General features: G+C 54.9%; 1 protein-coding gene across 10 annotated transcripts in view; it reads left to right on the top strand.

Annotated features, from left to right (window-relative positions):
- Window positions 1-17,270, top strand: part of GRIP2 (glutamate receptor interacting protein 2) — a 111,615-nt gene that overhangs the window by 80,065 nt on the left and 14,280 nt on the right. For 6 of the 10 annotated variants that reach the window (XM_034955874.3, XM_034955873.3, XM_008951691.4 and 3 more), the window contains exons 7-20: window positions 939-1,084; window positions 2,190-2,337; window positions 2,448-2,617; window positions 4,834-4,959; window positions 5,514-5,663; window positions 8,245-8,431; window positions 8,917-9,062; window positions 9,869-9,949; window positions 11,247-11,313; window positions 11,416-11,561; window positions 12,745-12,889; window positions 15,006-15,145; window positions 15,726-15,905; window positions 16,916-17,090. In XM_034955874.3, coding sequence (XP_034811765.2) covers window positions 939-1,084; window positions 2,190-2,337; window positions 2,448-2,617; window positions 4,834-4,959; window positions 5,514-5,663; window positions 8,245-8,431; window positions 8,917-9,062; window positions 9,869-9,949; window positions 11,247-11,313; window positions 11,416-11,561; window positions 12,745-12,889; window positions 15,006-15,145; window positions 15,726-15,905; window positions 16,916-17,090 — 2,007 coding nt within the window. The remainder of the gene's footprint in view (window positions 1-938; window positions 1,085-2,189; window positions 2,338-2,447; window positions 2,618-4,833; window positions 4,960-5,513; window positions 5,664-8,244; window positions 8,432-8,916; window positions 9,063-9,868; window positions 9,950-11,246; window positions 11,314-11,415; window positions 11,562-12,744; window positions 12,890-15,005; window positions 15,146-15,725; window positions 15,906-16,915; window positions 17,091-17,270) is intronic. The other 4 variants (XM_034955877.3, XM_063602191.1, XM_034955875.3 and 1 more) reach the window with 3 other exon arrangements.

Below are 17,270 nucleotides of genomic sequence, written 5' to 3'. Positions count from 1 at the left end.
CCTGCTCCTTGGTTTTCCCGTCTGTGGAATGGTCCCTAAGAGTTGCTATGAGAGATTTGGGGGCACGCTGATTGGCCACTGCTGTAGCCGTCTGTGACTCAGTCTCCTGGGTCCTGGCTGATCGACCCAGCTCGGCCCCGCCTGGGACTAGCCCAGAAGGGCCAGGAGGAGAGAATGTGGGGAAAGAACATGTCCAGTTCCCAGCCCCTGATCCCCCGGCCTCCCCAGTGGGAGATTCCTGGCCATTTTAAGAGAAGCCTGGAACGGCCTTGTCAGAAATCTAAATCTGTCCTTGGGACAGGGCCCTGTGATGAGCTATTCATAGAACCCCCGAGAATAGCTTTGGCCACCTGTTGGGAGAGGCGTTCCAGGCTGGGGATGCGACCCAAACCGAGGTGAACCCTGCTGGGGCCCCTCCCCTGGCCCCTGTTGAGTTCTTTCCCAGGCGCGGGTTGTCATCAGGCCAGAATCACTGCTGAGAAACCAGGGTGAGGGTGGAGCAATGGGAAGGGACCAGGACAGCTCAGACCAGCCCCCAATGCCGTGTGGCATGGGCACAGCTTGCACCCTCTCTGGGCCCTGGTGCTGTCCTTTGTCCCTGAGGCAGGAGTTGGGGGCGATGCTTGAAGAGCACCCCCAGCTCAGACATTTCAGGGTTCTGCACTGAGTCTGTGAATTACTGCACACCCAGAGGAGTGGCAGGCGGCAGAGCCACCCCATCCTGTCTTCATCCCCCCTTGCTTTATGCAGCTCCCCACTCCTGGAGTGGCTCATTCCTTCACTCACTCATGCGCCCCTTCACCCGCCCCCTCCTCCCCCTCCTCCCCCACCCACTCCCTGCTTCTTCGTCCTCCATGTCCCGCTTCCCAGCTCCCTCCCAGACAGGCTGTGCCCAGTGCTGCTGCCGGGCCAGGCTGGTGACCGGCCCTTCCCTGCAGGGAGGGCTCCCTGAAGGTGGGCGACAGGCTGCTCAGCGTCGATGGAATCCCGCTGCACGGGGCCAGCCATGCCACCGCCCTGGCCACCCTGCGGCAGTGCAGCCACGAGGCACTCTTTCAGGTGGAGTATGATGTGGCCACCCCTGGTGAGTTGGGGGCCTGAGTGTGTGGGTTGGGGCAGGAGGAGGCCTGGGATGGGGGGAGGCGGCAGTGGCCATGGATCTTTACCACTGCAAAGGCTGCATGACCTTATGACCTTGGGCCAGTCACAGCTTCTCTGGGCAGTAAATAGTATGTGCTAGGCGTTGTTTGATGTGCTGGGGATCCAGCCTAGAACAACAGAATTGAGGTGTCTGTTCTCATGGAGCTGGCATTCTGGTGGAGAGAGGACAGTATCCAGAATAGATAAGATATGGTGTATGTCAGTTGGCAATAAGTGCTGTGGAAAAAAGAAAAGAGGCAGGGGAGAGAGATGGGACAGGCTGGGGGATGCTCTCTCACTAGGGGAGTGAGGGAATGAGCGAGGCGTGGAATGTCCAGGGACAGCATTCCAGGGGGGCGGAAGAGTAAGTGCAAAGGCCCTGAGGCAGGAGCATGGCCGGCATGATTGGTCACAGTGAGGAGGCTGCCGTGGTTGGCACAGGTGAGTGAAAGGAGGTAAGGGCAGAGCAGGGTGAGGTGGAAGCCGGGAGGCCATAGGAAGCGGCAGCAGCTGTCCAAGCGAGAGCTAAGGGACTGAACCAGGCTGGTGGCTAAGGAGGGGAGAAGGCATGGGATTCAGGAAATATGATGACGGTCCAGCTGGCCTGATCTGCTGAGATTTGGACATGGGTGGGCGAGGGCAGGAGCTAAGGGTGCGGCCAAAGTTTTAATTTCCAGCCACTAGGTGTGTTAATGGAGGTGCCATTTCCTGAGATGGGGATGGGTTGTAGTGAACATTACAGTTTAGTGCTGGTATGCCACAGGTTCTTAATAAACTCAAGCAAATTCATTTCACCCAGCAAAGCCCTGGGATCACAGCCCCTCAGACCTGAGCTCCTGCCCCTGCTCCACTGCTATCTTATCTGTCAAATTGATATAACATTTGGTAGAAGATAAAAAAAGAAAGAAAAGGAATAAAAAATTATGTTAATCAAATGAGTATAACAGTTTCTTCCAGGCAGCAAGGATTAAATCAGGATAGCAGGGTGAGGCTGGGGAGGAAAGTGCTCGGTATTTGCGTTTCAAACTTTTTTTTCTCCGTCATGCCAGACACGGTGGCTAATGCTTCGGGACCCTTGATGGTGGAAATAGTCAAGACGCCAGGGTCTGCCTTGGGGATCTCGCTCACCACCACCTCCCTCCGGAACAAGTCAGTCATTACCATCGACCGCATCAAGCCAGCCAGCGTGGTGGACAGGTAAGGCACACCCTGGGTGCTGCCACCATGGAGGTGTGTGCAGGGGAGAGGCAGCCCAGAGCTTTGTCTGGCCTGGACCAGCCTCCGCCTTCACTCCCCTGCCTGGCCAGGAGCGGAGCCCTGCACCCTGGAGACCACATCCTGTCCATCGATGGCACCAGCATGGAACACTGCTCGCTGCTCGAGGCCACCAAGCTCCTGGCCAGCGTTTCAGAGAAGGTGCGGCTGGAGATCCTGCCTGTGCCCCAGAGTCAGCGGCCACTGAGGCCCTCAGAGGCAGGTGGGTCCCCTCAGTAGATCTCAGGGCCCAAACCTGGGCAGTCATGAGGCTTGAGAGGCCTGGGACTAGAGCCCTGGGCAGGCTGGGAGGAGCAGGCTAAAATGTACTAGGACAAATCTTCATTTGCCCAGAGAAGCTCAAATTATTAAGAGCAGCAACTGAGGGTGGGAAGGTGGGGCAGAGAAACAACTTGAGGGTTTGAATTGAGTCTGCTGGCATAGATGCCCCCAAAGCTGATTTCATCACTGGTTGCATTAATAGGAGTATAAGGGCTAGAATGAGGGAGGGAACAGTCCTGTGCTCTCTGCTACTCAGAGCTTAGATCCTGGGCTCTTCTCAGTGACTCTCAGCAGATCCAGAGGAGGCAGCTGGGAAGTTAGAGAGGGCCTGGAGTTTCTCCTTTGAAGAGTCAGGGTCTCCCAGCTATGAGCAGGGAGCTGGGTGCTGGGCATTTCCAAGAGCAGAGGAAGTGGGTGGTCTGGGGGTCCAGAGGGCACAGCTGGGGCCAGGGGCTGGGTGGAGGGTGGCCACAGAGGGGCAGCTTTCAGCTCAGGGCAGGAAAGCACGTCCAGCAGCCCAAACCTTGGGCCTTGAGTGAAAAAGTCCCATCTTTGCTCCCAGCAGCTGGACAAGTGCTTTTCCCTCTCTGAGTCCCAGTCACCTCATCTGTAAACAGGAGGGAGGACCTCTAATGCACAGACATGGGGGAGGCTGGCGGAGATAAAGGACAAGGCACAGCCCAGGCCTATAAATCCTAGCCCTAAGGGCAGAGCTGGAGGGTGAGGAAGGAGCCTGTCCACCCCACCCTTTGCAAACCCCATCTTCTGGAAGAGAACGGAATCCCCCACATCTGATTGGGAGGACAGTTCTTGGGGAGAGTCCATCTCTGTGGTCTCTGCCAGCGTCTGAAAAAGCCACACTGAACCACAGTCCAGGGACTGATCTGGGCGACATTAGGGCTTGGAACAGTGTCATTCATTCTCGTACCATTTATCGAGCATCTGCCATGTGCCTGGTTCGGTGCTGCGGCCTGCACACCTCATTACTTCCTCATGACACCTCTCTGAGGTTAGTCTTACTGTCCTCCCACTTTACAGGGAAAGCTGAGGTAAGCATTGCAAGGCTACACATCTGCGTACAACCCCTTGGCTCTCAGTAACTGAGCTTCTACTAAGTGCCAGGCACTGCTCTAAGCATGTTATATTTTTAACTCATTCTAACCCTCCCCATTACCCTAGGAGGTGGCCACTCTCTTGGTCCCATTTTACAGATAATAGCACTGAGGCACAGATAGGCCAAGTGACTCCTCCAGGTCCCGCAGTTGGTCAGGGACAGAGCTGGGATTTGACCCAGGCAACTGGCTCCAGAGTGGGCCAAGCCCTGGGGAGGGAGGCTGTGGAGATGTGGCTCAAGGAGACAGAATCAACGGGCTGAGAGAGTTGAGTCCTCACCTGTCCATCCGCGCAAGAGGAGAGCTGGCCTGGGGCGGTCTGGGAAGAGGTGTTGTATGGTGGCCAGTTTGGAGGATCAGGTGGAGGAAGCAGGGTCTCCTAGGGGGTCGGGGCGGTGGGGGTTCCCTGGGAACTTGGAACAGGAGTGCAAAGAATTCACTGTAGATAAGGCTGGGAAGGGTTGCAGCCTGGGAAGGGGGAGCAGCCTCAGCCCGTGGTGCACTTCAGCCTTGGCCAACCCAGCAGGAAGCCCTGGAGCAAAGGCTGTCCTGGAGAGTCCAGCGTGGGGCAGAAATAGCCAGGCCCTAGTGCCCCAGTGCTCAGCCACTGGCCGAGGCTGCCTGGGCTGCAGAGCCACTGCATATCCCCAAAGTGCTGCAGCTGGACACCGTCTGCCAGCTGCACTCCTCACCAGTTCTTTCTTGGAGAAACTTCATGGCAGCACTCATAGCCGTAGACCTCTCCGGCTCCAGGGCAGGATGCCTGTGTTCAAATCCCTGCTCCACAACCTCCCAGCAGTGGGCCTTGGGCTGGCTTCCTTTCTCTCTCCTGTCCCTGCCTCTCAGGCTGCCATGTGGCAGCAGCTGCACTCTGAACACAGTGCCCGGCACATTGTAGGCGTCCGGGACATGTGAGCAGAATACTAAATGCCTTGCCTGGCTCGGGGGAAGCACGAGGATCTTCTGGTTCTTGCTTTCCTGGCTTCATAGTGCCCTCAGCCACTAACGCCTGCACCTCTCTTTCCTCTTTCTCCGCTGGCTACAGTGAAAGTGCAGAGGAGTGAGCAGCTGCACCGCTGGGACCCCTGCGTGCCCTCCTGCCACAGCCCCCGGCCCGGCCACTGCAGGATGCCCACCTGGGCCACACCTGCTGGCCAGGACCAAAGCCGATGTAATGTGCCTGCCCTGCTGTAGCTCAGCTAGTCTTGTAGCCTTTCCTAGGGAGGGGGCGATGCCTGTTGTCTAAGGGAAGGAAACGCAGACTCAGAGATTAGTGAGCTGGGTGTGGTGGTGCACGCCTGTGGTCCCAGCCACTCGGGAGGCTGAGGCAGGAGGATCGCTTCAGCCTGGGAGGTTGAGGCTGCAGTGAGTCAAGATCACACCGCTGCACTTCAGCCTGGGTGACAGAGCGAGACCTCAACTAAAAAAAAAAAAAAAAAAAAGAGAGAGAGAGATTAGGTGGCCTGCCTCATTGTCATCTAGCATGCCAGTGGCAAGATTGGCCCCGTCCCTAATAGCTGAGTTTCACAGGGTCTATGGAAACCCTGCAGTCTTTGAGACCCAGAGAGGAAAGGGACTTGCCTGAGGTCACACAATGAGTAACTGATGTGAAGGGGGAAGGCATCCCCATCTCTCCCTGTGGTTGGGTGGCTTCCCAGCACCCACTGTGTGGTGGGGTGGAGAGCCTCGGCTGGGGTTCACGGGGCTGTGCTCTCATCTCCCCAGCCTTGTCTTCAACTCCCTTTTCCTCGCCGACCTTGAACCACGCCTTTTCCTGCAACAACCCCAGCACCCTTCCCCGTGGATCCCAGCCCATGAGTCCTCGAACTACAATGGGGCGGAGGAGGCAGCGAAGAAGGGAACACAAGAGCTCGTGTAAGCTGTGGTCTCTTCCCTCCTCCTTGGGCTGCTTGTATGTCTGAGAGTGAGGCTTGCCAAAGGGTGTATGTCGGGGCGAGGGGAGGTATTTTGGGCAGAACTCCAGGTGTATGCGTGGGAATGTTAAATAACATGAGTGGAACACCAGGCTGTCATGGATGGTTGGGCAGGTTGTGCACTGCTCAAGAGGACCACTGAGAGGTGCCAGTTACTTTGTACACTTTTATTCTTGTATTTTTATTTGAAAAATTCCTAGGATTTGGTGATAACGTCCTTGAGGAAAGGAAGTCTTTTCAGATGTGCATGAAGTTTTCACATTTTTTGCCATTCAGTCCTGATTCATTCATGGATAAAGTCTCAGTGCTGCGTTACTATATCCTTACCACCTCTCTGCCATTTGTTAATTTCCCCTAAGACAAAGACATGGCCTGAGACTCTAGCTGTCCAGAATGTAATAATTTCCAGTCTTACTTCTCTGCTTATTTATTGTTCAAAATTGCCCTTTTGAAATAAAGATATTTACATGTTAAGAAAAGTAAATCAATAGAAGACAAAAGTAGTGAATGATAAGGCAGAAGCCATGTGGAAGTGGCAAAACACAATAATGCCTAAAATTTTGAAACCCTTCTTGGGAAGAGTCTTTCCTTTGTTGATGCAGAAAGGGTTCTCAGCCTCCTGCCACGTGAGCTGCAGAGGCCTCCAGGAAGGATAGAAGATCAAACTGGGCCATTTGAGATAGAACCAGGTGAAAGAAGAGAGGCGTACAGGTCACCTGGTGTCTGAAAAAAGCTAAATATGGTTCTACACTTCCTGGCAGCCAAAGGGAAATGGGAAACAGATTTCAGAGTCAGATGAGAGAGAAAATATACCTCTACTAACCATCTTTCCTGGCCACCAAAGTGGGGAATATGTAGATGAAAAGATGCAGAAATGCTGTTCATAGGTGGGGGATGTGGAGACTGGAGGCTCTTGCGACTCCTCTGCCTGTCTCCTTCCTAGGACGTGTAACTAAGAAAGTACTATCATTATTGCTGTTGATAATAATTTATTAATTAATTATAATTAATTAATTATGGGGGCATAGTACTGAATGTACATACTACGGGGACATAGTAGTGAAAAGAAACAAATAGGCCAGGCACGGTGGCTCACGCCTGTAATCCCCACACTTTGGGAGGCCGAGGTGGACAGATCACTTGAGGCCAGGAGTTCGAGACCAGCCTGACCAACATGGCGAAACTCCATCTCTACCAAAAATACAACAAATTAGCCTTGTATGGTGGCAAACGCCTGTAATCCTAGCTACTCTGGAGGTGGGAAAATCGCTTGAACCCGGGAGGCGGAGGTTGCAGTGAGCCGAGGTGGCGCTTCTGCACTCCACCCTGGGCGACACAGTGAGACTTTGTCTCAAAATAAATAAATAAATACATATAAAAACACAATATACCTAAAAACATAACATATTACACATTTTGTAATGTATAATATACAATATAATAATATGACACAATAATATAATTAGTAATAAAATGAAATACCAAATAAATTTTGTTTGATAAATAATAAATGACTTTCAGGATTCATATTAATGATGCAAATATATTTCATATATGGAATATAAAACAATATTTATTAAATAACCTTATGTATCAAATAGTTAAACACAGAGTTGCCATATCACCCAGCAATTCCACTCCTAGGTATATGCCCAAGAGAAGTGAAAACATGTGTCATCTCCACCTAAAAACTTATACATGAATGTTCATAGTAGCATTATTCACTGTAGCCAAATAGTGGAAGGAACGCAGTATCCACCAATGGATGAATAGATAAACAAAATGTGGTGTATCCATACAATGGAATATTATACAGCCACAAAAAGGAATGCAATTCTGACACCTGCAAAACATGGATGAACTTGAAAACATTATGCCAAGTGAAAGCAGCCTGTCACAAAGGCCACATGGTGCATGATTCTGTTTATATAAAGTGCCCAGAAGAGGCAAATGCAGAGATGAAAGTAGATTCGCGGTTGCCTAGGGCTGAGGGACATAGGAAGATCTTTGGGGATGGCTGAAGGGAACAGGGTTTCTTCTGGAGGTGATGAAATGTTCTCAAATGCATTGTGGTGATGTTTGCATAATTGTGAATACACTAAAAACCATTGAATTGTACACATTAAATAGGTGACTACTGTGGTATGTAAATTATATCTCAATAAACCTCTTACCAAAAAGCAGAGTGACATAATATAGTAGATACTACAGTAGATCACAGCACAATAATACAATAAAATGGCACTGCCCCCCAGAACCTGCTTTACAGGATGACAGTCAATCCCAGCCACTGTCTTCCCTAGTCCTTGCCGCACCCCACGAGGTGGGAATCACGATCCCATTGTTCAGATGAGGAAGCCAAGGCTCAGAGTGAGCTGTGATCTGCCTGGTCCCAGATTGAGTCAGGGCTCCCACTTCCTTGCACTCTGGCTCCAGTGCCTCGGGCCCCGGGATGGGCAGGCCCTGGCAGGAAGATCTCCGTGGGGCGGCTCACCTGAATGCTGGGCCCACCTGTCCTACAGTGTCGCTAGCCTCCAGCACGGTGGGGCCGGGCGGGCAGATTGTGCACACGGAGACCACGGAGGTCGTGCTCTGTGGAGACCCCCTCAGCGGCTTTGGCCTCCAGCTCCAGGGCGGCATCTTCGCCACCGAGACCCTGTCCTCCCCACCCCTCGTGTGCTTCATCGAGCCTGACAGCCCAGCTGAGAGGTGAGCCTCCTGCCCCCTCCCTACTGAGCCTGCCACTCTCTAACTGAGAGAAACCGAGTCACAGCACCAAGCCCTAGCTTCACAAGCGCATCTCACTTAACCATTGCATCAGTGCCAGCACCAGCCCCATTTTACAGATGAGGAAACCGAGGCTCAGAGAAGCTGACTCACTTGCCCAGGATTACACAGCTCACCCATGGAATCCCAGGGCTTGAACCCCTGTCTGCCTGAAGGCAGAGTCCTCTGTATATACATCTTGTAAGGCCCATGCCATCATCCCCATTGGACAGACAGAGAAACTGAGGTCCAGCAAGGTCCAGCTCTTAGCCAGATTCCTGAGGATACACAGGTGGGCCAGGGCAGAGCTGAGAGTCACCCCAGACCAGGAGGTGGGGCCCAGGTTCAGTCCTGCCCTGCATGGCGTTCTTGTCTCCCAATGGACCTGTCACGGAGCCTCTTCTCTCTGCCGGGCCCCCTGGGTTCAGGTGTGGGCTGCTGCAGGTGGGGGACCGTGTCCTGTCCATCAATGGCATTGCCACCGAGGACGGGACTATGGAGGAAGCCAACCAGCTCCTGCGGGACGCCGCGCTGGCCCACAAGGTCGTGCTGGAGGTGGAGTTCGATGTGGCGGGTGAGTGAGTGGCCCAAGCTTCCTCCTCATATTTCAGGGCCCTGCACCCCTCCTCTCTTTATCCTGCCTCGCCTGTGCAAACGTTCCACCCCATCCCCCTCTGTGCCCAGTGCCCTTCTCCCAGGGGCTTTGCAGCTTATAGTGGGAAGGGAAGCCTTGGCACAGGAGGGAGAAGTTTCCACACCAGGAGACTTTTGCAGAGGGGCAGGACCAAGTGGGGATGGGGTTGGGGAGCTGAAAATACTCCAAGCTCCTTCTCAGCATGGGTTAGGCAAAGAACCTCGAACAACAGTTTGGGTGAGAATTCTGCTTCTGTGACCTCAACACTGTGTGGCTTTGGACAGGACACCCCCTCCACTGTTTCCCCATCCGTAAATAGTTGATACGATCTTTTCACTATAGGGGCGGTACTTGGGTTAGGTGAGGCATATGCCCAAGAGAAATGAAAACATGAAAATACCCAGCTACGGCCTGGCACATAGTAGGTGCTCAGGAAATATGTGCTAGATTCACACTGGGTTGTTAGGCTGTGGGGAGCTCCCTTCCCGCCCACCACACCAGCCGACAGCCAAGAGGCCTGGTTCCAGCCCCGACTCTGGTCTGACTAGAGCAGGTCAGTTGTTTTGAGCAAATCTGTCAGCTCACTCTGCCTCAGTTTCCTCCTCTGTTGAGAGGAAGCAGGCGGATGAGATTAGGACTGTGACTTTTGGGGTCACTCCCAGCACAGCCAGAATGGGCATGGGGCTGGGGTTCGCTGAGGCTCCTCCTCTGGGTCCTCAAGTCGGTTTATGTCCATCTACCCCCAGAGTCCGTCATCCCAAGCAGTGGCACCTTCCACGTGAAGCTGCCCAAGAAGCGCGGCGTGGAGCTGGGCATCACCATCAGCTGTGAGTCTCCTCCCGCTGCTGTCTGCCCCTGGGAGCGAGCTCAACTGCTGGGGAAAAAGAGCTTGCCAAGCTCGGACCAGCATTTCCACGGCGTGACACCCTGCAGGGCCCGAGGAAAAGGCTTGGGGGTGTGGGGAGGCTGGCTTCCGTGGACCCAGCTGCGTGTTCTCAGCGAGACCCCAGCTTCCCAAAGCTTCAGCTTCCCGTTCTGCACCATGGCAGTCCCCTGGCCTCGTGGGTCTCCCAGGGGGCTTGTGAGGTGCCCATGGTGAGAGAGCATTGGAAGGTGACAAATATTTAGGCTGGGTTTGGTTTTCTGCCTGCTTCTGTGTTCCCAGAGCCCAGCAAAGGCCTGGAACACAGTAGGTGCTTAATTCATGTTTGTCAAAGGAATGAAAATGAGGAATGCAGAAGAAAAACATAGAATGGGTGAGCATGGGAAAGGTGAAAGCCCTCCCGTGGCTCCCATCTTATTCTGAGTAAAAGCTGAGGGCCTCGGGCCCCAGTGAGGCCCTCTGTGCTCTGGACCCCATGACCTCTGACCTCATCTCCCGACTCTCCCCAGCTCAAGCCCTCCAGCCGCAGTCAGCCTGGCTGCTCCCTGCCATGCCTGCCCCTTCCTGCCTCTGGGCCTTTGCATCTGAGACTGTTCCTCTGGCCTGTTCCCTACCTCCTTCATGTCTTTGCCCAAATGTCACTTGACAAGGCCTTCCCCGACCACCTGACTGAACATTTACCGCCCTCGACACAAGCCCGTTTCTCAGGTTTCTCCGCAGCTCACTTCATCGGTGTTTAAATGTTGTTGATTGTGACCACCACTGGAGTGCCAGCTCCAGGAGGGCAGGGAGAGATTGCTGTCTGTTTTGTTCACTTCTGTGTCTCCCACCCCCAAGCACACAATAGAGCCTGGGTGCTGGCCCTGAGCCCGGTGCTGGGGACACAGACACCAAGCAGACAGCCCCCCTCCACAGACAGCTCGCAGTTTGCTGGGGGATGGGCTGAGCTGGAGGAAAGAAGAGCTGGCATTGGAAGGGCCATGCTGGATCTTGTGCCTGTGTTATCTGGTTTACTCTCACCACATCCCCATGAGGTCTGCGGTGCCACCCCCATTTTACAGGGGGGAAACTGAGGCACAGGGAGGTGAGCTGATTTGCTCACAGTCACCCAGCCAGGAAGCAGTGGGACCAGGATGTGAGTAGGACCAGTGGCTCCGAGTCCACACTCAGACCCCTGGGCCTCGCCACCCCACCCCAGGCTGAGGCCACCAAGGTCAGATTCATGGCCTCTTTTCCTCCAGCGGCCAGCAGGAAACGAGGGGAGCCCTTGATCATCTCCGACATCAAGAAAGGCAGCGTGGCACACAGGTAGGGGCACTGGGGCACAGGAGGGGAAGTGGCCAACAGCAGTGAGTATGGCACCTGCATGCACCAGGCTCCTTCCATCCCCTCTGCCCCTGACTCATGCAGGACGGGCACCCTGGAGCCAGGCGACAAGCTACTGGCCATTGACAATATCCGCCTGGACAACTGCCCCATGGAGGACGCCGTGCAAATCCTGCGGCAGTGCGAGGACCTGGTGAAGCTGAAGATCCGGAAGGACGAGGACAACTCTGGTATGGCCCTCATGCTGGCCTCCTACCTCCAGAGGCCCACCCTTTGACTAGCGGGTTCCCAGCTTGCAATTCAGGGCTCCCTCCAGCCGAGGAAGGGAGGGTGGTGGGTGCTGCTGAAGGCTGGCTGGAATGAACAAATGAAGGAGGGGGCAACACCACAGATTTCTCACTGTCCCCGGCGTCTGGGGCCCTCCAGAGCCTCTGTGAGGTGGACAGGAGTTTGAGACTCTCCCGTAGTCTCCACATCTAGCACCAAGCCTGGCAGAGGAGACCTACTGGGTGCAGCTGGTGCAGCTGGTGGAGAGATGAGTGGGTAGGGCAGGGGAAGAGCGAGGCTGCCCTTTTGGGTGGCAGGCTATGAGTGGATAAGCAAAGACTGCAGACTCAGGCCCCACTGACGCCAGATAGTGATATAAATGAGTGAGAAAAGCTGTATGGATTGGAGAGGCAAAAGGGACGGGTGAGGGCTGCGCCAACTGGAAAGTGAATCCCTGATTCTAAGGGGCAGCCTCCAAATCACCAACTCCGACCCTGTGAAAGAAGGTTACTGTGGGAGGTAGATTTCTTTTCTTTTCTTTTAAGAAAAGTTGGGCCAGGTGCGATGGCTCATACCTGTACACCCCTCACTTTGGGAGGCCAAGGTGGGTGGATCACTTAAGCCCAGGAGTTCGAGACCAGCCTGGGCAACATGGCGAAACCCCATCTCTACAAAAAATACAAAAATTAGCTGGGTCTGGTGGTGCATGCCTGTAGTCCCAGATACTTGGGAGGCTGAGGTGGGAGGATCACTTGAACCCTGGAAGCAGAGGTATGGCAGTGAACTGAGATCGTGCCATTGCACTCCAGCCTGGGCAGCAGAGCAAGACTCTGTCTCAAAAAAAAAAAAACAAAACGGATGATCGGGGTTCCCTTTGCTTCCTGCTGGCTGCTGGAGGAAAAGAGGCCACTGTTTCTTGTCATCAATGTTGTCATTATTGTGGGTGAGGTGTGATGTTTCTTTTCTTTACTGGTATTTGGGCAGAAGATGGCCTCAGGGTCCCCAGGTTGTGCTACATGAAATCAGAGCGTGAGTGACTGGGTGAATGAATTAATAAATAAGTATGAGTGAGTGAGTGAGGCCAAGGCTTTAAGGAGCTGGGTACCCCCTCGGGGGCCTCCTCCTCATGGGTCCCTGTGCTTGCAGATGAGCTGGAGACCACAGGTGCCGTCAGCTACACAGTGGAGCTGAAGCGCTACGGGGGCCCCCTGGGCATCACCATTTCGGGCACGGAGGAACCTTTTGACCCCATTGTCATCTCAGGCCTCACCAAGCATGGCCTGGCTGAGAGGTGAACTGGGGCTCTGTGGGGACGCATGGTGGGCTCAGGGAACACAGGAAGCAAGAGCTGGGGCTATGGCAAAGCCAAGCAAGATTCTGACCTCTGTTCCAACATTGACACTGTGGGTGACATTGGGCCAGTCACTTCCCCTCTCTGAGACTCAGGTCTGCATTTGTAAAATGAGTGTCAGCCCCTGCCTGCCAGGGCAGAGGCCCACACCCCAGCAGACCTCCTGGCTCCAGGTAAGCACTGGGCCAAGGTGTGTGCATCTTCCTGCTCCTACCTGTGTCTGGAAGGTCAGCCCTGCAAGGCTATTTGGAGCGCCTGCTGTGTGCGGTATAGGATGGGGCAGTGCCCCAGTACCCTGGTCCCAGCACTGCCTAGGGCTTTCCTGAGGCATTGGGGGACTGTCCCTGCTGCCCCTAGACTCTGGAACTGTGGCAGCTGAAGGAGCTGTAAGAATGGAGCTCTGTCCCAGGGTGAGGTGGAGGTCAGAGATGGAACCCGACCCCCAGTGTGGGTGAGACCGAGCCTTCTCCCCCCAGCTGGGCAGGGATGAATCCGGCAGGCAAGGAAGCGGTGAGCTCCCAGCACAGCGATGAGCGGGCTGTAAAAGGAGAGCCTGGTGGGGGCTGCAGGGGCAGGACGCGTCCCGGAGGAGGGCACCGCGCAGGAGGGGCGGTGGCTGGACGGGTGGGGAGAGGATGGGAGGGATTCCAGGACGTGGACCCTGCTCCTGGAACGCCCCCTGCTGGACACCTGGCAGACTGCAGAGGTCGGTGTGGGACCCTTCTGACCCCAATGTCTTCATCAATTCGAGCACGTACTGGGCACCTACTGTGTGCCCGGCCCCTCTGTCCTGGATGCTGGGGCTGTACAGACAACACTCCTGCCTTCGCCGGGCTGATGTAGCTCAGTGCTGTCCAACTGAAATATAATTTGAGCCACAAATTTAATCAGACACTTTCTAGTAGCCACATTTGCAAAGCAAAAAGATGAAATTCATCTTATATATTTAGTTCAACATGTAATCAATATAAAAACCATTAAGAACATGTCTTATATTCTTTTTCATGTTACACCTTCCGTATCTGGTGTAAGTCTTCTGCTTTCAGCACATCTCAATTTGAGCAGTCACATTTGAGGGGCTCAGCAGCCACCTGTGGCTGGTGGCTGCCATATTGGACACCACAGCTCTGGTCCCCTCCCTGAACCCACCATTCCCTGCCTCGCTCACTATCCTTATCCCTGGGGAAGTGCAGGGCAATGCCCAAGCATGACTCTCCAGGAGCTCCCATATGGGGCGACATCTACAGCCCCAGAGGTTAAAGACCCCTGACCCTAGTCCTCTGCCTCCTTTTCCTCCACCTGGCTCAGGTCACTCTAAGCACCTGCTACAGCTTCTCCCCTTCTCAGCCCTGGCTGCTCCTCAGAATCACCTTCCTGCCCCATCCCCACAGGTACTATTTAATTGGTCAGATGTGGGGCCCAGGCACCTGCATTTTCAAAAAGCTCCTCAGGTCATTGTAATGGGTGTCCAGGTAGAAAACCACTGGGCCACAGCAGTGCTGCCGCCTGGCATCACCAGCCCTTCACGCCCTACTGTGAGGTCTGCTGGGCGCTGGTGATTATGCCCATTCTCCAGGTGGGAAAACTGAGGCCCAGGAAGGGGCAATGGCCACCAAGGGTGTCTGCTGGAGGGAAGTAGGAATCCATTCCGTTCATTCACGCCTCAGTTATGATTCGATAATTAAATTAGTATTATCACCCCCATTTTACAGATGAAGAAACTGAAACTCAAGGGTTTAAGAAACTGGCCCAAGATCACATAGCAAGTATTTGGCAGCTAGTATGTGGGATTCTCAAAACCTGTGTTGGACACTGGTTCCAGAACCTAATTTTGCAGTCAGGTGGGACAATCCCCTCCCAGGTTCTAGACTTTATGTCTCTATTAATGTGATCCAAGATCATACTTGCGTGCTTTTGTGTTGTTTTTGGCAGCTGGGTTTAACTGGGGTCAGCCAGACTTCTGCTTTGTGGCTCTCCTGGATTCCCTGAGGGCAGACTGCCACTCTGAGGCCCCGAGTGTCTAACTCCCATTCTCTGCCCTGCATCCACTCCTCAGGACTGGTGCCATCCACGTGGGGGACCGCATTCTGGCCATCAACAGCGTTAGCCTCAAGGGCCGTCCGCTGAGCGAGGCCATCCACCTCCTGCAGGTGGCTGGAGAGACCGTCACACTGAAGATCAAGAAGCAACTAGACCGTGAGATTCGCTTCATCCCCTGGGAGCCACCCAGCAGGTTTAGGAAGGGCAATGCCTCTGTGCCAGGCTTTGCCTGCACACCCTCACAGAGTCCTCACTGCAGCCCTGTGGAGGCGGGCCTGCGATGGCAAAGAAGATAAGACTCAGAGAGGGAAGTGATGAGCCCAAGGCCACACAGTGGGCACGGGGCAGAATCTGGGTCCGAGCCCTGTTCTTCATTACTTCCTGCCTCTTAAGGTGCTCACGTGTGTATGCTTCATGGCCATAACTCATGCATTCCTCAGCTGCCCCTGAATACGTCCCCATGCCTTGGTAGAAAGGCCACCATAGGCAGTGGAAGGGGCCTGAGCTAATCCAGGCTCCACTGGTGCTCACTGTGTGATCTCGGCCATGCTGCTCAGCTTCCCTAAGCCTCAGTTTTCCCATCTGTGAAACAGGTTTGCTTATTAGTGTGCCATGGTCATACATCAGCTCAGAAGGGCTTACTGCCTGTGAGTTTCCAGACCAGGCTGAAATGCAGAAGCTGAGGCTCGCTGTGAGTGTCTCTGAAGTCAGAAGTGACACCCCTCTCTCCTCCCAGGCCCCCTCCTACCCCGCAAGTCGGGCAGCCTCAGTGAGACCAGTGATGCTGATGAGGACCCAGCAGATGCCCTGAAAGGAGGCCTGCCAGCAGCCCGCTTCTCACCAGCTGTGCCCAGTGTGGACAGTGCTGTGGAGTCTTGGGACAGCTCGGCCACCGAGGGTGGCTTTGGGGGCCCAGGTAATACCTTGGGGCCCTTGGACAAGTGACACGCTCTCTCTAGGCCGCCCCTGCTGCTGGGCCTGTGCAGGACTGTTCTTGTGCCTGTTCCTCCCTCCTGTGCGCCTCTCCTGGCATCCTTTAGGGGCCCTTCCTGAAGGAAGACCTGATTTGGCTCCGTAAGCCACTCTTAGGGCCCCTTGCTCCTGGAAGCATGGACTGCAGCCATATCTTTTGATTTAGAACCATGGGTCCCATGCTGGCTGCTAAGCTTTCCCCACTGTGAAGTTACGGACAAAGTTGGTCTTTCTTCTACTGTATCCTTCCTTCCTAGCCCAATGTCTGGCACACAGTAGGTGCTCAACAATGTTCATTCCATCCAGTTGAAAATAGGGAGGCCAAAAGCCCCCTCCCACCCCAGCCTACAAGACCGGATGTGGGGCAGACACCTCGGGCTCCCTCCCAGGCCAATGCATGTTGAGACCCGGAGGTGGCCTCAGGGAGACATCTGAGTCTGGTGGCTGGCCGGCTGGCCTCAATGACCCAGAGCCACTGGAACTCCCCGTGGTCCAACTCAGAGGACTGGGTGCGGGGGCGAGGCTTCTACGGGCCGTAGGTGGCTGCCAGCCCATTCTTGCCTGCGGACACCTGCCCTCCCTGGGCCTCAGCTTCCCCGTCTCCAGCTCTCTGTCAGCATCTCTCAGCTCACTCCCTGGGGCTGGACCTTCAGAGCTCCCAAAGGCAGGAAGCGGAGGGTGGGCCACATGTTCAGCCTCCTTCCGTGGCAGGGTGATGGCCAAGCCCAGGCCGATGGAGTTGAGACAGAGTTGCAGAGCCCCAGGCATTAACTTCTGGATGACCAGGAGCTCCAGGGAGATTCTGAGAGGCAGAGGCCCTCAGAGGGCTGTGTAGATGCAGGCCCAGAGAGGAGCAAAGACCTCCCCAGGGTCACTCAGCACAGCTGGAAAGGGGGCAGGCAGGAGGGCAAGGTGAGGCCGCAGAGAACACAGAGGCCCTCTCTCCACCACCAGGGTCCTATACACCACAGGCAGCAGCCCGGGGCATGACCCCCCAGGAGTGGAGGCCTGGCCGGCTGAGGGGCAGCCCCCCACCCACCGAGCCCCGGAGGACGAGCTATACCCCGACCCCAGCTGACGAGAGCTTTCCAGAGGACGAGGAGGAGGAGGATTGGGAGCCGCCAACGAGGTCTGTGGTGGGAGCACCGTGAAGGAGGAGGGAGTCATAGTGTCTTGGCTGGGGTGGGCGAGGGTGCCTGTGCCAAAGTGGTGGGGGAATGGAGAGTCTTGGCGGGCTCCTGAGGAGGGGTGCCTCCTGGGAGAGAAGCACTGAGCAGAGCCACCTCAGCCAGGCTGAGACGGAGGGAAG

Source organism: Pan paniscus, chromosome 2 (assembly GCF_029289425.2).
Source record: "Pan paniscus chromosome 2, NHGRI_mPanPan1-v2.0_pri, whole genome shotgun sequence".
NCBI lineage: Eukaryota > Metazoa > Chordata > Mammalia > Primates > Hominidae > Pan > Pan paniscus.
The sequence above is the reverse complement of the archived record's forward strand: the minus strand, read 5'-3'. Positions and strand labels throughout refer to the sequence as shown.